We start from the raw sequence: 23838 nt of genomic DNA, 5'->3' as shown, positions 1-23838 counted from the left end.
CATATCTTTACTGTAATATATTCTAAATATATACCACAACATATCTTTATTGTCATATATTCTAAATATATACCACAGCATATCTTTATTGTAATATATTCTAAATATATACCACAGCATATCCTTATTGTAATATATTCTAAATATATACCACAGCATATCTTTACTGTAATATATTTTAAATATATACCACAGCATATCTTTATTGTAATATATTCTAAATATATACCACAGCATATCTTTACTGTAACATATCTAGTGTAGTCAGTCTGTTAAAGTGAGGTGTGTGTGTGTGTGTGTGTGTGTGTGTGTTAGTGAGACAGATCCTTTGTCAATAATCTATAAGGTCCTATGCTACTACACAGTGTATAGAGTGCGTACCCTCAAATGACACCCTTTTCCCTATATCGTGCACTACTTTTACAGTATATCACTGATACCTCTCTACCTTCCTCTCTCCTCCATTCCCCTCTCCCTGTCTCCTCTCTCCACCTCTCCATGTCTTCTCCCTCTCCCTCCCCCTCTCTCCCTCCCTCACTCTTTCCTCCCTCCACCTCTCCATGTCTTCTCCCTCCCCCTCTCTCCTTCTTCCACTTCTCTCCTCCCCTCCCCCTCTCTCCCTCCCTCCACCTCATGTCCCAACTCAGGAAGTCCATGTTTAAGCAACAAGAGGAAGAAATGGACTTTACGGGTAGAAGACTAAAACATCAGAGGTTTGTAGCGTCTTTTATAATTTAATGTAGAAAAGTGTCGTGGAGAAGTTAGACTTTCATAGAGAGTCAGATGATTTAAGGGAAAGACATTGAAGAACTGTAACGTTAATACAATACTGATTTCAACTTTACAAAATGATAAGTCACATCTTATTTACATTGGTGTTGATTAGTGTTGATTAGCCTAATCATTATGATCCAATGTGATGTTATAGGCTACAGGGCTATGATGTAGGGTATTATTGGTAAAGGCGACGGACAGCGCCTTATCGTGATTATTATCCGCATGATGAAACCACGTTAGAAGACGTGAATCGGAATTATGTAAAGCTGTCACTAAAGAAAACACTCTGTTTCGACAAGTCAGTCAAGTAAAAGTGACGTGCAACAATGGGCATAGAAACTATTTGAATGTAATCAACGTTGAAAATGCTTTCTGGCGACACGGATCAGGAAAGTGGTGGTCCGTTTTGCTCACTGCTGTGCGCTCGATATAACTTGGCCGGTGCACCGTTGCATAACGTTACCCACTGGTTCAGTCGTTGTCGACACACCTTTCTTCTGAATACAAGCCCCGGTACAACGGACGAGAAACTGATCGCGCCTCATGTGATCTCAAGCAGTGCTGAATGTATTTACAGCTGTCTTGTAGTTTCTTTTAATCTTTTGTTGTTGTATTGATGGAATTGTTGTCCTCAAGACTCCATTACAAATGAGACACTGGTCTCAACTGGGCTCCCCTGATTCATTTCAATTAAATATAGAAATAAACAATAAACCATATTTAATTCATTTACATAATTTACATATGAAGCGGTAGCCGCGGAGATGAACAGCGCATGAGTGCTGAAAGTAGGCTAATTCGAGGCTTAATTCTCATAAACAGCGTTTATTTTAATTTGACTATAGGTTAAAAACAACAAGAGGGATTTGTGTTGCATATAGAATATCATTGGTTTGTCTCTATGACATTCAGAGGCTGTGCTACAACCTTCTATAGGGAGGAGACAAAAACATGGACTTTGCTGGAAAATAATGTCGGATTCTGTCACTATCAAATTACTTTCATAATTTCAACTGGTTACTAAACAACATACTAACTCTGAATCAGTCAGGAACAACGACTTTCATCATTTCAACTGGTTACTAAACAACATACTAACTCTGAATCAGTCAGGAACAATGACTTTCATCATTTCAACTGGTTACTAAACAACATACTAACTCTGAATCAGTCAGGAACAACGACTTTCATCATTTCAACTGGTTACTAAACAACATGCTAACTCTGAATCAGTCAGGAACAACGACTTTCATCATTTCAACTGGTTACTAAACAACATACTAACTCTGAATCAGTCAGGAACAATGACTTTCATCATTTCAACTGGTTACTAAACAACATACTAACTCTGAATCAGTCAGGAACAATGACTTTCATCATTTCAACTGGTTACTAAACAACATACTAACTCTGAATCAGTCAGGAACAATGACTTTCATCATTTCAACTGGTTACTAAACAACATACTAACTCTGAATCAGTCAGGAACAATGACTTTCATCATTTCAACTGGTTACTAAACAACATACTAACTCTGAATCAGTCAGGAACAATGACTTTCATCATTTCAACTGGTTACTAAACAACATACTAACTCTGAATCAGTCAGGAACAATGACTTTCATCATTTCAACTGGTTACTAAACAACATACTAACTCTGAATCAGTCAGGAACAATGACTTTCATCATTTCAACTGGCTACTAAACAACATACTAACTCTGAATCAGTCAGGAACAAGACATTTAGCCTATATTATTATTATTAATATTATTATTATTATTTCAAGGCCAGATCAGAAATAAATTGTGAAGTATGTGTGACATGCTAGAGGCTGGCAGGAGCGCTCAGCATTTCAACAACTCATCAACAACAGCACTTCAACATCATGCCAATACATTTCGCGTTTAGTCTATATAAAATAAATATATTACTTAAATGCATTATTAGGATATACAGCCATTCTACACAGCCTTTGAATTCACTTTTAGAAAAACATTATTGTGAGTGTTTATCCAGGGATATTTAGGTCTCAAGCTGACAGTATTTTCTGTTAGTTCTGTCGTTAAAGGTGCATACTATCCCGATACAGACATTCAGACACAGACATCACCTTTTCTTCTGTAAATGATTGTTTTAAGGGCTATGAGGTAGGGTATGGGCGATTGACTGCACATGATCGTGATGATTATCTTTGCGCTCTTTCACTTCCCGGAGAAAGACGTGTATCACGTAAACTAGTTTCTTTGAAAAATAAAAGTCCTTCTCGTCAATTCGGCCAAGTAAAAGTGACGTGCAGCAATGGGCATTGAAACTGAATGAAGGGCTAATGTGGAAAGTTTATGCCGCGTTCACAACAACAGGGAACTCAGAAAAATACGATGTCAACGCCCAAGAAAGAGGACCGTTCGGAAATCGATGTTTCCCAGTCGGACAAAGTCAGAAGATCCGCCTACCCGACCAATCAGATGAGGGAGTGTGATGACGCGTTATCTTACCCGACCAATCATATGGTTGCGGGAAACGCTGCGTTCTCCAAATGGTAAATCTCAAGTTCAGGTTTTGAGGACCAAATAACGAAATACATTCGGGAACGTCACTAAAATTCATAACATCAGGAAAATACAAAAGTTTTGGCCCAAAAAGTAAGTTGGCGTTTACATTTTTTTGGGATAACTAGTATTTATATTATTAGATCACCTGTTTTTTTACGCACTACAAAGTCTTGACAAGAATGACGCGCTCTCCCCACTATTTATTGTTTCTGCAGTAAGGATTCACCCTCTTTAGAGAATTATTATTGTGTAACTTATCTGCAGGTAATCGTTGTTTTGAGCTTAAAAAAAAGCACCTCGTAGCTGTATGTAAACCAGGGAGCTAAATGAACGGCTCTTTCACCGATGCAAATCGGTTACCGACGTTCACCAAAAAGATCGTTCAAAAACAACCTTTCGTTATCGAACGACCCATCACTAGTTGAAACAGGAAATACTAGTATAAGGAAGTAGAGCAAGTAACGGACGTTATCGTAGAAGAAACATGTTTCAGAGGTTTGCAGCGTTCTTTTACAATGTCACGTAGAAAAGTATTTTTGAGAAGTTAGATTATCACAAAGAGAGAAATGATTTAGGGGGTAAAACATCCGCCAAGTTAATACAATATTGATTTAAACTTTCAATTATTATTATTTTAGGCTTATTTACATTGGTATTGATTCATAGTGATTAGCCTAATCAATAAGATGTGATGTGATATAGGCTACAGGGCTATGAGGTATGGTATTATTGTTATAGGCTACAGGGCTATGAGGTATGGTATTATTGTTATAGACTACAGGGCTATGAGGTATGGTATTATTGTTATAGGCTACAGGGCTATGAGGTATGGTATTATTGTTATAGACTACAGGGATATGAGGTATGGTATTATTGTTCTAGGCTACAGGGCTATGAGGTATGGTATTATTGTTATAGACTACAGGGATATGAGGTATGGTGTTATTGTTATAGACTACAGGGCTATGAGGTATGGTATTATTGTTATAGACTACAGGGATATGAGGTATGGTATTATTGTTATAGACTACAGGGCTATGAAGTATGGTATTATTGTTATAGACTACAGGGCTATGAGGTATGGTATTATTGTTATAGGCTACAGGGATATGAGGTATGGTATTATTGTTATAGGCTACAGGGCTATGATGTATGGTGTTATTGTTATAGACTACAGGGCTATGAGGTATGGTATTATTGTTATAGACTACAGGGATATGAGGTATGGTATTATTGTTATAGACTACAGGGCTATGAGGTATGGTATTATTGTTATAGACTACAGGGCTATGAGGTATGGTATTATTGTTATAGGCTACAGGGCTATGAGGTATGGTATTATTGTTATAGGCTACAGGGATATGAGGTATGGTATTATTGTTATAGGCTACAGGGCTATGAGGTAGGGTGTTATTGTTATAGGAGATTGACAGCACATTAAGGTGATTATTATCTGAGGAAACTGGCTCACTTTCACTTCTTGAAAGAAGACATGCATCGGAATTATGTAAAGCTGTCATTAAGTAAAGTCTCGTCGAGTAAATGTGACGTTCAACAATGTGCATAGAAACTATTTAAATGTAGGGCTAAATCACATGTTATGTTTAAAGCTTTCTGACGACAGATCAGGAAGGCGGTGGTCCGTTTGGCTCACTGCAGTTGCGCTCGATATAACTTCATCGGCTCATCTATGTACATTGTGAACCACGGGTTGAATCATAGCCACACCTTTTCTCAGAATGAAAACCCTGGTGCGCCGGGCGAGATAAACTGATCGCAACTCAAATGAACTCAAGCAGTACATGGGTCTATTCACTAAACCAGGGATGGGCAACTGGCGTTCTGGGACCAATAATAAAAACATTGTTTTGGGACTCAGTCTGGATCTCAACTTCCTGTTGACCGTTAGAATAATAGAAAACACATGGTGCAGTGTGTAAATGTGGTTGAGCATCAGCAGTCAGTCTATTGGCCCATGTTAGCTACATGTTTTTAGATTGGTAAATTAGTCTAGCGGCTAAACTTGTAGTAAGCATGGTTGAATTACCAACCGGGGTGGGGCACGTTGATCATCAGTTATCATATTTAAAACTGCTAACATTTACCTCCACCCCATGGCAACATGTCCCCATGGCAACATGAGTAGAATTATCTGTAAAACTGAAAATCTTTTCTTTGAATTGCAGGAAATTAGTTAGAAAATGTCTACATCATTTTCACTACGCCCTAATGCAACATGTCCCCATGGCAACGTGTGCAGGAGAAGGGGGGGTGTATGATTGTGGGTTACTGATATAAATTTTTATTTATTCATTATTAAATGATTAAAACTCTTAATTAGGATACCAAATCTGACACTAAAATAATTAAGAAACTCGTTTGAAAAAAATACAAATATAATCATTGACTCCAAAACATAAATAAAAACCATAATAAATGATGTTCAGTTATTTTTCCCTTCTGTACATTGTCTGGTAAATGCTGGCAGGAGATGGTGATGTTTCAAATAGGCCCAACTTGTTCATCACTAGTCTCCCTGGACAGACAGGTTGCCTCCCACAATGTACCAATGTTCCTGCATGCAAGCAAAGATTGTCTATTATACTGAGAAGATACTCAAGTGACCGCTCTAACAATGGAAATGCATGTCCTCAAAGATGGAAGGCAGGTGGGAGGAGGTGAGATCCGGTGGGACCATCTAGCCATTATAGCCTCTATGACAGCATGGGCAGTGCCATTGAGGATATCTCCATTTTAAAGTAGTCCATTTTCTTCATTGGCTGATTGCTCCAAACTCATAGGAATCCCCACCCAGTTGACTACTTTAAAATGGTGGGAGGCCTCAAGAGCAATGTCCATGCTAAAAGAGATTATATCCATGAGTCTTCCATCTCTATGACAACAGGCACAACTCCGATATGTAGTTGTTATTTTTTCTCCTAACAACCTAATTATTCAGAAACTTCTATTCGATCAAATCAGCCTCACGTAGCGAATGAGTAATTCCGTTTTTTTGTTGACCAAATTCAACAAACTCCTCACTTCCTGGGCTTATTTTCGTGGACAGAGGTTGCGCTGAGTAAAACCTCTCGCTTCGCCTCTTCTTCTCTGATACATGTCTGTATAAATTCCAGGGTCAGTTGGAACAGAGAAGAAGAGGCGAAGTGAGAGGATTTACTCCGCCCTAAATCTGTCCTTGTGAGATAAGCCCTTTTTTGTATGGATGTCTTTTTAAAGTTTTATTTCACCTTTATTTAACCAGGTAGGCCAGTTGAGAACAAGTTCTATGAGAGTGTGGAGTTACGTGAGGATTATTAGATCTAATAGAAGGTTTGATTGACCAGGTACTATAGTGGCTGCTGTATCAGATTATCCATTATATTGACCAGGTACTATAGTGGCTGCTGTATCAGATTATCCATTATATTGACCAGGTACTATAGTGGCTGCTGTATCAGATTATCCATTATATTGACCAGGTACTATAGTGGCTGCTATATCAGATTACCCATTATATTGACCAGGTACTATAGTGGCTGCTGTATCAGATTATCCATTAGATTGACCAGGTACTATAGTGGCTGCTGTATCAGATTATCCATTATATTGACCAGGTACTATAGTGGCTGCTGTATCAGATTATCCATTATATTGACCAGGTACTATAGTGGCTGCTATATCAGATTACCCATTATATTGACCAGGTACTATAGTGGCTGCTGTATCAGATTATCCATTAGATTGACCAGGTACTATAGTGGCTGCTCTATCAGATTATCCATTATATTGACCAGGTACTATAGTGGCTGCTCTATCAGATTATCCATTATATTGACCAGGTACTATAGTGGCCGCTGTATCAGATTATCCATTATATTGACCAGGTACTATAGTGGCTGCTCTATCAGATTATCCATTATATTGACCAGGTACTATAGTGGCTGCTGTATCAGATTATCCATTAGATTGACCAGGTACTATAGTGGCTGCTCTATCAGATTATCCATTATATTGACCAGGTACTATAGTGGCTGCTCTATCAGATTATCCATTATATTGACCAGGTACTATAGTGGCTGCTGTATCAGATTATCCATTATATTGACCAGGTACTATAGTGGCCGCTGTATCAGATTATCCATTATATTGACCAGGTACTATAGTGGCTGCTCTATCAGATTACCCATTATATTGACCAGGTACTCCAGTGTTTAATTGCTATATTGTAATTTTTTCGCCACTATGGCCTATTTATTGTCTTACCTCCGTTATCCTACCTCATTTGCACACACTGTATATAGACTTTTTCTACTGTGTTATTGACTGTATGTTTATTACATGTGTAACTCTGTGTTGTTGTTTGTGTTGCACTGCTTTGCTTTATCTTGGCCAGGTCGCAGTTGTAAATGAGAACTTTGTCATGTTTTGTCATTGATTATCATGTCTTGTCCCTGTGCTTCCCTCTGCTGGTCTTATTAGGTTCTTTCTCTTTCTCTCTCTCTCTCCTCCTCCCTCTCTCCCTCTCCCGCTCTCTCTCTCTCTATCGTTCCGTTCCTGCTCCCAGCTGTTTCTCATTCTCCTAACGACCTCATTTACTCTTTCACACCTGTCCCCTATTTTGCCCTCTGATTAGAGTCCCTATTTCTCCCTCTGTTTTCCGCTTCTGTCCTTGTCGGATTCTTGTTTGATGTTTGCTGTTCCTGTGTCCTTGTTCCGCCCTGTCGTGTCCTTTGCCTTCTTCAGATGCTGCGTGTGAGCAGGTGTCTAGGTCAGCTACGGCCAGTGCCTTCCTGAAGCGACCTGCAGTCTGTGGTCGCGTCTCCAGTCGTTCCTCTCTTTTGACGAGAGGATTTCAGTTTCCTGTTTTGGATTTCCAGGAGAATCATTATTTGTTTTATACTGGAATAAAGACTCTGTTACTATTACGTCGCTTTTGGGTCCTCATTCAACAGCATAACAGAAGAATCCGACCAAGATGGACCCAGCGACTATGGATTCTCTCAACACTGCCGTCGAGTTCCAGGGAGCAATGCTCGGCAGACACGAGCAGGAATTGTTTGCTGCTCGTCATGCCGTTGAGACCCTGGCCGCTCAGGTCTCCGATCTCTCTGGACAGTTTCAGAGTCTTCGTCTCGTGCCACCAGCTACTTCCTGGTCTTCCGAGTCTCCGGAACCTAGGGTTAATAACCCACCATGTTACTCTGGGCAGCCCACTGAGTGTCGCTCTTTTCTCACCCAGTGTGATATTGTGTTCTCTCTCCAGCCCAACACGTACTCTAGTGAGAGAGCTCGGATCGCTTACGTCATATCACTCCTTACTGGTCGGGCTCGGGAGTGGGGCACAGCTATCTGGGAGGCAAGGGCTGAGTGTTCTAACGATTATCAGAACTTTAAAGAGGAGATGATACGGGTTTTTGATCGTTCTGTTTTTGGGAAGGAGGCTTCCAGGGCCCTGGCTTCCCTATGTCAAGGTGATCGATCCATAACGGATTACTCTATAGAGTTTCGCACTCTTGCTGCATCCAGTGACTGGAACGAGCCGGCGTTGCTCGCTCGTTTTCTGGAGGGACTCCACGCTGAGGTTAAGGATGAGATTCTCTCCCGGGAGGTTCCTTCCAGCGTGGACTCTTTGATTGCACTCGCCATCCGCATAGAACGACGGGTAGATCTTCGTCACCGAGCTCGTGGAAGAGAGCTCGCGTTAACGGTGTTTCCCCTCTCCGCATCTCAACCATCTCCTCCCACCGGCTCAGAGACTGAGCCCATGCAGCTGGGAGGTATTCGCATCTCGACTAAGGAGAGGGAACGGAGAATCACCAACCGCCTTTGCCTCTATTGCGGTTCTGCTGGACATTTTGTCATGTCATGTCCAGTAAAAGCCAGAGCTCATCAGTAAGCAGAGGGCTACTGGTGAGCGCTACTACTCAGGTCTCTCCATCAAGATCCTGTACTACCTTGTCGGTCCATCTACGCTGGACCGGTTCGGCTGCTTCCTGCAGTGCCTTGATAGACTCTGGGGCTGAGGGTTGTTTTATGGACGAAGCATGGGCTCGGAGACATGACATTCCTCTCAGACAGTTAGGGAAGCCCACGCCCATGTTCGCCTTAGATGGTAGTCTTCTCCCCAGTATCAGATGTGAGACACTACCTTTAACCCTCACTGTATCTGGTAACCACAGTGAGACCATTTCCTTTTTGATTTTTCGTTCACCTTTTACACCTGTTGTTTTGGGTCATCCCTGGCTAGTATGTCATAATCCTTCTATTAATTGGTCTAGTAATTCTATTCTATCCTGGAACGTTTCTTGTCATGTGAAGTGTTTAATGTCTGCTATCCCTCCTGTGTCTTCTGTCCCCTCTACTCAGGAGGAACCTGGTGATTTGACAGGAGTGCCGGAGGAATATCATGATCTGCGCACGGTCTTCAGTCGGTCCAGAGCCAGCTCCCTTCCTCCTCACCGGTCGTATGATTGTTGTATTGATCTCCTTCCGGGGACCACTCCCCCTCGGGGTAGACTATACTCTCTGTCGGCTCCCGAACGTAAGGCTCTCGAGGATTATCTGTCTGTTTCTCTCGACGCCGGTACCGTGGTGCCTTCTTCCTCTCCCGCCGGAGCGGGATTTTTCTTTGTTAAGAAGAAGGACGGTACTCTGCGCCCCTGCGTGGATTATCGAGGGCTGAATGACATAACGGTTAAGAATCGTTATCCGCTTCCCCTTATGTCGTCAGCCTTCGAGATTTTGCAGGGAGCCAGGTTCTTTACTAAGTTGGACCTTCGTAACGCTTACCATCTCGTACGCATCAGAGAGGGGGACGAGTGGAAGACGGCGTTTAACACTCCGTTAGGGCATTTTGAATACCGGGTTCTGCCGTTCGGTCTCGCTAATGCTCCAGCTGTCTTTCAGGCATTAGTTAATGATGTACTGAGAGACATGCTGAACATTTTTGTTTTCGTTTACCTTGACGGTATCCTGATTTTTTCACCGTCACTCGAGATTCATGTTCAGCACGTTCGACGTGTACTCCAGCGCCTTTTAGAGAATTGTCTCTACGTGAAGGCTGAGAAGTGCGCCTTTCATGTCTCCTCTGTCACTTTTCTCGGTTCTGTTATTTCCGCTGAAGGCATTCAGATGGATCCCGCTAAGGTCCAGGCTGTCAGCGATTGGCCCGTTCCTAAGTCACGTGTCGAGTTGCAGCGCTTTCTCGGTTTCGCTAATTTCTATCGGCGTTTCATTCGTAATTTCGGTCAAGTGGCTGCCCCTCTCACAGCTCTGACTTCTGTCAAGACTTGCTTTAAGTGGTCCGGTTCCGCCCAGGGAGCTTTTGATCTCCTCAAGAAGCGTTTTACATCCGCCCCTATCCTTGTTACTCCTGACGTCACTAAACAATTCATTGTCGAGGTTGACGCTTCAGAGGTGGGCGTGGGAGCCATTCTGTCTCAGCGCTTCCAGTCTGACGATAAGGTCCATCCTTGCGCTTACTTTTCTCATCGCCTGTCGCCATCGGAACGCAACTATGATGTGGGTAACCGCGAACTGCTCGCCATCCGCTTAGCCATAGGCGAATGGCGACAGTGGTTGGAGGGGGCGACCGTCCCTTTTGTCGTTTGGACTGACCATAAGAACCTTGAGTACATCCGTTCGGCCAAACGACTTAATGCACGTCAAGCTCGTTGGGCGTTGTTTTTTGCTCGTTTCGAGTTCGTGATTTCCTATCGTCCGGGAAATAAGAACACCAAGCCTGATGCCTTATCCCGTCTCTTTAGTTCTTCTGTGGCTTCTACCGACCCCGAGGGGATTCTCCCTGAAGGGCGTGTTGTCGGGTTGACTGTCTGGGGAATTGAGAGACAGGTAAAGCAAGCACTCACTCACACTGCGTCGCCGCGCGCTTGTCCTAGTAACCTTCTGTTCGTTCCTGTCTCTACTCGTCTGGCTGTTCTTCAGTGGGCTCACTCTGCCAAGTTAGCTGGCCACCCCGGCGTTCGGGGTACGCTTGCTTCTATTCGCCAGCGGTTTTGGTGGCCTACTCAGGAGCGGGACACGCGCCGTTTCGTGGCTGCTTGTTCGGACTGCGCGCAGACTAAGTCGGGTAACTCTCCTCCTGCCGGTCGTCTCAGACCGCTTCCCATTCCTTCTCGACCATGGTCTCACATCGCCTTAGACTTTATTACCGGTCTGCCTTCGTCTGCGGGGAACACTGTGATTCTTACGGTTATCGATAGGTTCTCTAAGGCGGCACATTTCATTCCCCTCGCAAAGCTTCCTTCCGCTAAGGAGACGGCACAAATCATCATTGAGAATGTGTTCAGAATTCATGGCCTCCCGTTAGACGCCGTTTCAGACAGAGGTCCGCAATTCACGTCACAGTTTTGGAGGGAGTTCTGTCGTTTGATTGGTGCTTCCGTCAGTCTCTCTTCCGGGTTTCATCCCCAGTCTAACGGTCAAGCAGAAAGGGCCAATCAGTCGATTGGTCGCATTTTACGCAGCCTTTCGTTTCGAAACCCTGCGTCTTGGGCAGAACAGCTCCCCTGGGCTGAGTACGCTCACAACTCGCTTCCTTCGTCTGCTACCGGGCTATCCCCGTTTCAGAGTAGTCTTGGCTACCAGCCTCCTCTGTTTTCGTCCCAGCTCGCCGAGTCCAGCGTTCCCTCCGCTCAGGCTTTTGTCCAACGTTGTGAGCGCACCTGGAGGAGGGTCAGGTCTGCACTTTGCCGTTACAGGGCGCAGACTGTGAGAGCCGCCAATAAACGTAGGATTAAGAGTCCTAGGTATTGTCGCGGTCAGAGAGTGTGGCTTTCCACTCGTAACCTTCCCCTTACGACAGCTTCTCGCAAGTTGACTCCGCGGTTCATTGGTCCGTTCCGTGTCTCTCAGGTCGTCAATCCTGTCGCTGTGCGACTGCTTCTTCCGCGACATCTTCGTCGCGTCCACCCTGTCTTCCATGTCTCTTGTGTCAAGCCTTTTCTTCGCGCTCCCGTTCGTCTTCCCTCCCCCCCCCCCGTCCTTGTCGAGGGCGCTCCTATTTACAAGGTACGGAGGATCATGGACATGCGTTCTCGGGGACGTGGTCACCAGTACTTAGTGGATTGGGAGGGTTACGGTCCTGAGGAGAGGAGTTGGGTTCCATCTCGGGACGTGCTGGACCGTTCGTTGATTGATGATTTCCTTCGTTGCCGCCAGGGTTCCTCCTCGAGTGCGCCAGGAGGCGCTCGGTGAGTGGGGGGGTACTGTCATGTTTTGTCATTGATTATCATGTCTTGTCCCTGTGCTTCCCTCTGCTGGTCTTATTAGGTTCTTTCTCTTTCTCTCTCTCTCTCCTCCTCCCTCTCTCCCTCTCCCGCTCTCTCTCTCTCTATCGTTCCGTTCCTGCTCCCAGCTGTTTCTCATTCTCCTAACGACCTCATTTACTCTTTCACACCTGTCCCCTATTTTGCCCTCTGATTAGAGTCCCTATTTCTCCCTCTGTTTTCCGCTTCTGTCCTTGTCGGATTCTTGTTTGATGTTTGCTGTTCCTGTGTCCTTGTTCCGCCCTGTCGTGTCCTTTGCCTTCTTCAGATGCTGCGTGTGAGCAGGTGTCTAGGTCAGCTACGGCCAGTGCCTTCCTGAAGCGACCTGCAGTCTGTGGTCGCGTCTCCAGTCGTTCCTCTCTTTTGACGAGAGGATTTCAGTTTCCTGTTTTGGATTTCCAGGAGAATCATTATTTGTTTTATACTGGAATAAAGACTCTGTTACTATTACGTCGCTTTTGGGTCCTCATTCAACAGCATAACAAACTTGTTCTCAACTGGCTTACCTGGTTAAATAAAGGTGAAATAAAATTAAAAGGTACTATAGTGCTCTAACAATTAAAATGTCTTTAAAAATGGAAGGCAGATCAGGTGGGAGCATTCTAGCCAATGACAGGGCAGATACACGCGTGTGAAAAACGGGCATAACGGTTTCCACTAGTTACCACAGCCACAAAGTCCAAATTTGTTCTATCATAAAAATAAATAAAAACGAATTTTCTTTTTGGTCTTAATTTAAGGTCATGCTTAGGCACAAGGTTAGCAGTCTGGTTAAGGTCATATTTTAAAAAGATATATTCCGATATAAAGGTTAATTTTCTCCTTGTTGCCGGGATGTCATGTGTCCAACTTATATCAGTCCACTTGTAACAACCCAATCATTACAAAACTTCTATTTGATCAAATAAACCACACGCAGCAAATAAGCCATAGGTTTTTTTGCTGACCAAATTCACCTCCATACAAAAAATCCTCGATTGGTGGGAGTGATTTTCTGCCAACTTACCCCTGTCGCTTCACCTCTACCTCTCTGCTTAATGTAAACATCTCTGACTTCCCCCTGTCGCTTCACCTCTACCTCTCTGCTTAATGTAAACATCTCTGACTTCCCCCTGTCGCTACACCTCTTCCTCTCTGCTTAATGTAAACATCTCTGACTTCCCCCTGTCGCTTCACCTCTTCCTCTCTGCTTAATGTAAACATCTCCGACTTCCCCCTTCGATACACCTCTTCCTCTCTGCTTAATGTAAACATCTCCGACTTCCCCCTGAGTTTAGTTTGTAGGCCAAACCATTCGGAAGCTACGTAACATTATGTGAGAAAAACTATTTTCAGGATGTCTCATGGTCTGACCAACACCGCTCTAGCTCTACCACCTTTCACCGCAGATGCTGAAGGGCGATATCGGCGGATGGTGTGGATTAAGACGCAGCCCATGCAAAAAAAAAGTTTTTCGATGGGATTGTTTTATGTTAATTTGATTTCCGCGGGGGTGCGACCATTGTAGGCTAAGGGTTTTTAAATTCATAGATGGAGCTATGGATGCAAGGACTGACCATACATGATATCAACATTAAATTACAGTTTTAACCATGTTTTAAGGCTATGGTGTTTTTACAAACATTGGAGTTAAACAAGCTTATATTTTGGGTTCTGATGGAGGACAACAGTTGAACTGAGCTCATGAGACATTTATAAGTTAGATTCTTCAAGAATGAATCAGTATATCATTCATTTATAAGTCCAAACATGGATGTAGCAACTAAGGATTCTAGCTTTAAAGACCCAATGCAGGCATGTTTATATCAATATCAAATCATTTCTGGTTAAAACCTTTTCTCAATATAGGCGGTGCTGTTTCCACTTTGGAAAATATCGTCTCCAAATTAAACTGCCTCATACTCAATTCTTGCTCGTACAATATGCATATTATTATTACTATTGGATAGAAAACAATCTCTAGTTTCTAAAACCGTTTGAATTATGTCTGTGGGTGAAACAGAACTCGTTTTGCAGCGAAAATCATGACAGGAACTGCGAAGGTCTGAAAACGAGGCTCTGTTCTCAGATCAGTTTAAAACTCTGTATGTATCCTATGGGTCGACATGAACTGCACCCGCCTTCCCCTGGATGTCAGTAACCAATGAGAATTGGAATGGAGTGTCTACGTAGATCTCAGAGCTTATAAAGCTCCAAGGAACGAAGGGACCTCTCTTTTTGCCGTACGTCATGACGCGAAGCAAGACCTCAGGATGAAATTTTGGAACGCTCAGTTATCGGCCTTAGATGTATCCGTCTGCAATTTAATTCGATATAGGTGTTAGAAACATCATAACGAAGTTATTTTAAACCGAGTTATATCAGTTTATGCGAGTATATTGCTATTTTCGGAATTTCCTTAGTATTGCGTTTTGGGGATTTGGGCATGTTGTGGCCACATAGCTATTGTTAGCTGCTAATTCCGAAGTTGAAGACGACGTTTTACAACCAAGCAACGATTCTTTTGGACAAAGGACACCTTGCCCAACATTCTGATGGAAGCTCGTCCAAAAGTAAGAGCTATTTATGATGTTATTCCGTATTTATGTGGAAAAATGTAAACGCATTTGTCCGCCATTATTGCGGCACTAGTCTGGCTGTAACGCACACTGTATGTCTAGTAACGTTAATTTTAAAAATCTAACTCAGCGGTTGCATTAATAACTAATGCATCTTTCATTTGCTGTCCAACCTGTATTTTTTAGTCAATCTAATCGATAAATAATCGTAAACTTAGGTGCCTTTCCAAGATGGCGCCGGTCAGAATGCATGACCTGTTGCCACTGATCACATTGTATAACCACGATTTGTGCTGCTAAATATGCACATTTTCGAACAAAACCTATATGCATTGTGTAATATGATGTTACAGGACTGTCATCTGACGAAGTATATCAAGGTTAGTCAAAAATTATATATCTTTTGCTGTATTGTTACGATCGCTAACCTGTGCTGCTGGTAAATTGCTTGTGTTTCTGGATATTGTGCTAAGCTAATATAATGCTATATTGTGTTTTCGCTGTAAAACACTTAAAAAATCTGACATATTGGCTGGATTCACAAGAAGTTGGGCTTTCATTTGCTGTACGCTGTGTATTTTTCAGAAATGTTTTAAGATGAGTAATTAGATATTTGACGTTGGTCTCTGTAATTATTCTGGCAGCTTCGGCACTATTTCAGATTGCAGCTGCAATGTAGAACTGTGATTTATACCTGAAATATGCACATTTTTCTAACAAAACATATGCTATACAATAAATATGTTATCAGACTGTCATCTTATGAAGTTGTTTCTTGGTTAGTGGCTATATATATATCTTTATTTGGTCGAATTTGTGATAGCTACTGATGGAGTAAAAAACTGGTGGAGTAAAAAAAGTGGTGTCTTTTGCTAACGTGGTTAGCTAATAGATTTACATATTGTGTCTTCCCTGTAAAACATTTAAAAAAATCAGAAATGATGGCTGGATTCACAAGATGTGTATCTTTCATCTGGTGTCTTGGACTTGTGATTTAATGATATTTAGATGCTAGTATTTACTTGTGACGCTATGCTAGGCTATGCTAGTCAGCTTTTTTACTGTGGGGGGTGCTCCCGGATCCGGGTTTGGGAGGAATTAGAGGTTAACAGAAATCTTCGATAATGTTCCAACCGGAGAATTCCTTTGTCTTCAGAAATGCAATGGAACGCAAGCTAACTCTCACGTGAACGCGCCTGGTCAGCTCATGGCACAAAGAGCCCTCATTCCCCCCTCTTTCCGGGTAGAAGCATCAAATAAGGTGCTAAAGACTGTTGACATCTAGTGGAAGCCTTAGGAAGTGCAATATGACCAATATCCCACTGTAAATCCGATAGGCGATGAGTTGAAAACCTACAAGCCTCAGATTTCCCACTTCCTGGTTGGATTTTTTAATCAGGTTTTTGTCTGCCATATGAGTTCTGTTATACTCACAGACATCATACAAACAGTTTAGAAACTTCAGAGTGTTTTCTATCCAAATCTACTAATGATATGCATATATTAGTAACTGGGCCTGAGTAGCAGGCAGTTTACTCTGGACACCTTATTCATCAAAGCTACTCAATACTGCCCCCAGCTTAACTGACAAATGCAGTTATCAAGGTAATTTCAGGTGCAGGTGACGTCGTTGTGAGAACTCTGTGACCATGGACAGTAAAAGTCTTGTCATTGTTAATGGTACTTGCAACAATGTTCAGAAATATTGACTGTTTATCTCTTATTTCATATTGTAGCTGAGTGAGCTGTGACTTACATCTAAAATGAGTATCTCTGGAGAGAGAGAGGAGGAGACCACTGCCTCTGAAATTAGTCTCTCTGGGGAGAGAGAGGAGGGGACCACTGCCTCTGAAATGAGTCTCTCTGGGGAGAGCGAGAAGAGAGGCACTGCCTCTAAGAGGAAGTATTCTGACCGAGAGGAGGGGGCCACACCCTCTAAAAAGAGTCTTCCTCAAGACACCAGTTCTAAGAGGTAAGAGAGATCAATTGTAAATATAGTTATTTAAAGAGAAAAGTGTTACCAAATTACATCAAATGGTCTAGATCATTAATTCAAAAGGCCAAAAATTGATTTACCAATTGCAGACTGTAGCTTAAATAAAAAAATAAAAAGATTTCACCTTTATTTAACCAGGTAGGCCAGTTGAGAACAAGTTCTCATTTACAACTGCGACCTGGCCAAGATAAAGCAAAGCAGTTCAACACAAACAACAACACAGAGTTACACATGGAATAAACAAACGTACAATCAATAACCATAATAGCAAAGTCTATATACAGTGTGTGCAAATGAAGTAAGATTAGGGAGGTAAGGCAATAAATAGGCCATAGTGGCGAAATAATTACAATTTTGTAACGGCTTTCCTCCTCCTCTTCATCCGAAGAGGAGGAGCAGGGATTGAACCAAAATGCAGCGTTGTGTGATGACATATTATTTATATAAATCCTGTTTGGGCTGCAAGCCCGACACCGGTACACTTATGACAACATCCAGCTCAAGTGCAGGGCGCGAAATTCAAAAGCTATTTTTTAAAAATATTTAACTTTCACACATTAACAAGTCCAATACAGCATTTGAAAGATAAACATCTTGTTAATCCAGCCAACGTGTCCGATTTTTAAAATGTTTTACAGCAAAAACACCACGTATATTTATATTAGTTCACCACCAAATACAAAAGAGGACAGACATTTTTCACAGCACAGGTAGCATGCACAAAGCCAACCTAACTAACCAAGATCCAACCAAACAAACCTAGAAACAACTTCCTCAGATGACAGTCCTATAACATGTTACACAATAAATCTATATTTTGTTCGAAAAATGTGCATATTTGAGCTATAAATCAGTTTTACATTGATGCTACCATCATAGCTACAGTCAGAAATAGCACGGGAGTAGCCAGAGTAAATACAGACACCAACGTCAAATACCTAATTACTCATCATAAAACATTTCAGAAAAATATATGGTGTATAGCAAAATGAAAGACAAAGATCTTGTGAATACAGACAATATTTCCGATTTTTGAAGTGTTTTACAGCGAAAACACAATATATCGTTATATTAGCTTACTGCAATGGCTAACACACAACAGCATTGATTCCAAGTAATCGGTAGCGATAGCATAGCTCGACAGATTTATGAAATAGCATCCCAAATTGGGTCCTTATCTTTGTTGATCTTCCATCAGAATGTTGTACAAGGGGTCCTTTGTTCAGAAGTGTCTTTGTTTGGGTCCAGAAAGAACTATTTCCCTCTTGAATTAGCAAGCACACTGGCCGTGCGGCGCTAACCTCTCCTTCATGAAGAAATTCCTCCAACGCATCACGTCTAAAGTCCCGAAAAAATTTAAATAATATAATTAAACTATATTGAAAAAACATACTTTAGGATGATATTGTGACATGTATCGAATAAAATCGAAGCCAGAGATCATATTCATCAATAACGACGGTTTTCCAGGAGGCGACACCAGGTCCAAATCGCGCCTCCCAACAAAAAATAAATGGCGGTCCTCTCAATCAAAGAGGTTGTATTCAATCCCTGAACGAGATAATCACCTCATTTCTGCTCTCACTTCCGCATGACACCCAGGGGAAGGCGTATGGCGTGTTTCTACAGTCATAAGTGACATGCCCTTTTATAGACAAGCTTTTGAAGAGAGACCTCGATTTTGGAAATCTCACTTCCGGATAGGAAATGGGCTGTAAAAAGAGTTCTGTTTCACTTAGAGAAATAATTAGAACTGTTTTAGAAACTAGAGAGTGTTTTCTATCCAATAGTAACGATAATATGCATATTGTACGAGCAAGAATTGAGTAGGAGGCCGTTTGAAATGGCCACCTCTTTCCAGGTTACTCAGTGCTGCCAGTTGCAGCCATAAGAAGTTAAACAAGACACAAAACGAACTATACTTGATAAACTACAAAACAACAAACGACGTAGACGCACCTGAACATAAGAACTTACGTATAACGAAGAACGCATGAAAACAGGAACAGACTACATAAACCGAACAAACGAACAAACAAAACCGAAACAGTCCCATGTGGCATAACATAACACAGACACAGGAGACAACCACCCACAAACAAGTGTGAAAACACCTACCTTAATATGACTCTCAATCAGAGGAAATGAAAACCACCTGCCTCTAATTGAGAGCCATATCAGGTCACCCTTTAAACCAACATAGAAACAGAAAACATAGACTGCCCACCCAAACTCACGTCCTGACCAACTAACACATACAAAACTAACAGAAAACAGGTCAGGAACGTGACAAATTTAGCAATTAAACACTGGAGTGATGGACGTGTAGAAGATAAATGTACAAGTAGAGATACTGGGGTGCAAAAGAGCAAAATAAATAACAATATGGGGATGAGGTAGTCGGGTGAGCTATTTACAGATGGGCTGTGTACAGGTGCAGTGATCTGTAAGCTGCTCTGACAGCTGATGCTTAAGGTTAATGAGGGATATATGAGTCTCCAGCTTCAGTGATTTTTGCAATTCGTTCCAGTCATTGGCAGCAGAGAAATGGAAGGAAAGGCGGCCAAATGAGGAGTTGGCTTTGAGGGTGACCAGCGAAATATACCTGCTGGAGCGAGTGCTACGGGTGGGTGCTGCTATGGTGACCAGTGAGCTGAGATAAGGTGGAGGTTTACCTAGCAAAGACTTATAGATGACCTGGAGCCAGTGGGTTTGGCGACGAATATGAAACGAGGGTCAGCCAACGAGAGCATACAGGTCGCAGTGGTGGGTAGTATATGGGGCTTTGGTGACAAAACGGATGGCACTGTGATAGACTGCATCCAATTTGCTGAGTAAAGTGTTGGAGGCTATTTTGTAAATGACATCATCGAAGTCAAGGATCGGTAGGATAGTAAGTTTTACGATGGTATGTTTGGCAGCATGAGTGAAGGATGCTTTGTTGCGAAATAAGAAGCCGATTCTAGATTTAATTTTGGATTGGAGATACTTAATGTTATTAATGAAACATTAATTAAATAAATATATAAACATAATATAAACATAAATATTAATGTTATTAATTAAGTTAATGTTAGTCTGGAAGGAGAGTTTATAGTTTAACCAGACACCTAGGTATTTGTAGTTGTCCACATATTCTAAGTCAGAACTGTCCAGAGTAGTGATGCTAGATGGGCGGGCAGGTGTGGGCAGCGATCGGTTAAAGAGCATGCATTTAGTTTGACTTGCATTTAAGAGCAGTTGGAGGCCACGGAAGGACCAGCAGCAAGAGTGACATCATTGATGTACACAGAGAAAAGAGTCGGCCCTAAATTTGAACCTTGTGGCACCCCCATAGAGACTGCCAGAGGTCCGGACAACAGGCCCTCTGATTTGACACACTGAACTCAGTCTGAGAAGTAGTTGGTGAACCAGGCGAGGAAGTCATTTGAGAAACAAAGGCTGTTGAGTCTGCCGATAAGAATGCGGTGATTGACAGAGTCGAAAGCCTCGGCCAGGTCGATGAATACGGCTGCACAGTATTGTCTTTTATCGATGGCGGTTATGATATCGTTTAGGACCTTGAGCGTGGCTGAGGTGCACCCATGACCAGCTCGGATACCAGATTGCATAGCGGAGAAGGTACGGTGGGATTCGAAATGGTCGGTGATCTGTTTGTTAACTTGGCTTTCGAAGACCTTAGAAAGGCAGGGTAGGATGGATATAGGTCTGTAGCAGTTTGGGTCTAGCGTGTCTCCCCCTTTGAAGAGGAGGATGACCGCGGCAGCTTTCAAATCTTTGGGGATCTCAGACAATACGAAAGAGAGGTTGAACAGGGTAGTAATATAGGTTGCATCAATTGCGGCTGAAAATTTTGGAAAGAGATGGTCCAGATTGTCTAGCCCAGCTGATTTGTAGGGGTCCAGATTTTGCAGATCTTTCAGAACATTAGCTATCTGGATTTAGGTGAAGGAGAAATGGGGGAGGCTTGGGCAAGTTGCTGTGGGGGGTGCAGAGCTGTTGACCGGGGTAGGGGTAGCCAGGTGGAAAGCATGGCCAGCCGTAGAAAAATGCTTATTGAAATTCTCGATTATCGTGGATTTATCGGTGGTGACAGTGTTTCCTATCTTCAGTGCAGTGGGCAGCTGGGAGGAGGTGCTCTAATTCTCCATGGACTTTACAGTGTCCCAGAACATTTTGGAGTTTGTGCTATAGGATGCAAATTTCTGTTTGAGCTTTGTAAAGAAACATCAGGACTTATACAGTAGAAGGTTCCACTATACAGTTGTTAAAATGATGTAGATGAGGTATTGATGAGGTATTGATGAGGTGATCTGTCTCCCTGTTTTGTTCAGTGTCCAGAAGCCCAGAGCAGAATCCCCTACAACCAGCCTGCTATCAATGAAGAGTGATCAGACAACTGCTTTCAGCCAGGAACCATTACCAGATGACAATAAGGAAGTGGAGAGTTTGGACAGTGAGGATGCATTAAAGATCACACACAACCTTCTGGACAGAAGAAGTAAGACTGTGTTTCATACAATATTACAAAGTAGGGTTCACACACACACACATGAACTTAAGAGTTCAAACTCTCATTGTTTTCCTACAGGTCAAACTCTGCTGACAGTCCAACAAGACATTAAGGCTAAACTGAAACACAAGTATCAACACATATCTGAAGGAATTGGACACCATGGAAACCAAAGTCTGTTAAACGACATCTACACAAAGCTCTACATCACAGAGGGTGGAAGTGGAGGGCTCAATAATGAACATGAGGTTAGACAGATAGAGATGGCATCCAAGAAACAAACCACACAAGAGACACCAATCAAATGCAACGACATCTTCAAGCCTTTACCTGGACAAGACAAACCTATCAGAACTGTGCTGACAAAAGGAATCGCTGGCATTGGAAAAACAGTCTCTGTGCAGAAGTTCCTCCTTGACTGGGCAGAGGGAAAAGCAAATCAGGACGTTCATTTCATGTTTCCTCTTCCTTTCCGTGATCTGAACCTGAAAAAGGACCAATACAGTCTGATGCAACTTCTTTCCCACTACTTCTCAGAGCTGAAAGAGATTGACAGCATTGAAGATGGTGAAACCAAAACTGTTTTCATTTTTGATGGTCTGGATGAGTGTCGACTTCCTCTAGACTTCATAAACATTGAGAAGTGCTGTGATGTCACGAAGCCAACCTCAGTGGCCGTGCTACTGACAAACCTCATCAAGGGGAATCTGCTTCCCTCTGCTCTCCTCTGGATAACCACACGACCTGCAGCAGCCAATAAGATCCCTCCTGAGTGCGTTGACCAGGTGATAGAGGTACGAGGGTTCAATGATCCACAGAAGGAGGAATACTTCAGGAAGAAGATCACAGATCAGAATCTGTCCAATGAAATCATCAAACACATAGAGGACTCAAGGAGCCTCCACATCATGTGCCACATTCCAATATTCTGTTGGATATCAGCCACTGTCCTTGAGATGATGCTGAAAGAGGCAGAGAAGGATGATCTCCCCACAACTCTGACCCACATGTACTCACATTTCATTCTCATCCAAATCATTGTGAAGAACAAGAAGTACAACAAAGCCACAGAGACAAACCCAAAGGAACTGTCTCAGTCAGACAAAGAGATGATCCTGAAAATGGCAAAGCTGGCTTTCCAACAGCTGCAGAAGGGCAACCTGATCTTCTATGAGGAGGACCTGAGAGAGTGTGGCCTTGATGTCACAGAGGCATCAGAGTACTCAGCATTGTGTACAGAGATCTTTAAAGAAGAATCTGGGCTGTACCAAGACAAGGTCTACAGCTTTGTGCATCTGAGCATTCAGGAGTTTCTAGCAGCAGTGCATGCTTTAGAATCATGTCTGGACAAGAAGGAAAATGTTTTCTCCCCCACTAGTGATGATGAAGAGAAGGAGTCAATCCAGTTGTCTGACTTACACAGGAGCGCAGTGGACCAGGCCTTGAAGAGTGAGAATGGACACCTGGACCTGTTCCTCCGCTTCCTTCTGGGTCTCTCACTGGCGTCCAATCAGAATCTGTTACGAGGCCTTCTGACACAGACAGGAAGTACAACACAGAGCCATAAGAAAACAGTTAACAGAATAGTCAGGTACCTTTCAGACAAGATCAAGTACGAATCCTCACCAGAAAGGGTCATCAACTTGTTCCACTGTCTGAATGAACTTGGTGACAATTCTCTAGTTGAAGAGATGCAGACCTCCATGCGATCAGGAACTCTTTCAGAAACAGAGCTAAAACCTGACCAATGTTCAGCCCTGGCCTACCTGTTACTGATGTCAGAGGAGGTGCTGGAGGAGTTTGACCTGAAGACATACAACACATCAGAGGAAGGTTATCAGAGGTTGCTGCCGGTAGTGAAAACCTGCAAGAGAGCACTGTAAGTTCTGTTATTGAGTTGATGTTTACAGTATCATTATAATGAAGGATTTGTATATCTAACAGATTATCTCCTCTCTCCAGACTGGATCACTGTAAACTCACATATAAATCCTGGGAGACTCTGACCTCAGCTCTGCAGACACCAAACTCCCCCCTGAGAGAACTGGACCTCAGCTACAATGACCTGGGAGACTTTGTAGTGATTCTGCTCTGTGATGGACTAACCAGTCCACTCTGCAACATACAGACACTTGTGTGAGTTAAATATCTTC

General features: G+C 42.6%; 1 protein-coding gene across 1 annotated transcript; it reads left to right on the top strand.

The window, feature by feature from the left end:
- The first annotated feature begins 606 nt into the window (after positions 1–606).
- On the top strand, positions 607–23568 carry LOC139577782 (protein NLRC3-like). Its single transcript, XM_071404955.1, has 4 exons — positions 607–713; positions 16913–17148; positions 21507–21673; positions 21764–23568. Exons 2-4 carry the CDS (start codon positions 16940–16942, stop codon positions 23566–23568), a joined length of 2181 nt encoding a protein of 726 aa, XP_071261056.1. The 5' UTR covers positions 607–713; positions 16913–16939.
- Positions 23569–23838: the final 270 nt, after the last annotated feature.

This window comes from Salvelinus alpinus, chromosome 6 (genome assembly GCF_045679555.1).
Source record: "Salvelinus alpinus chromosome 6, SLU_Salpinus.1, whole genome shotgun sequence".
Classification (NCBI taxonomy): Eukaryota; Metazoa; Chordata; class Actinopteri; order Salmoniformes; family Salmonidae; genus Salvelinus; species Salvelinus alpinus.
The sequence above is the reverse complement of the archived record's forward strand: the minus strand, read 5'-3'. Positions and strand labels throughout refer to the sequence as shown.

Excerpts from the sequence above, each read along its gene's own strand:
- LOC139577782 (XM_071404955.1), top strand. The coding sequence starts at position 16,940 with ATGAGTATCTCTGGAGAGAGAGAGGAGGAGACCACTGCCTCTGAAATT. Across the intron at positions 17,149-21,506 it reads CAAGACACCAGTTCTAAGAG|TGTCCAGAAGCCCAGAGCAG; the intron begins GTAAGAGAGATC and ends TGTTTTGTTCAG. Across the intron at positions 21,674-21,763 it reads CAACCTTCTGGACAGAAGAA|GTCAAACTCTGCTGACAGTC; the intron begins GTAAGACTGTGT and ends GTTTTCCTACAG.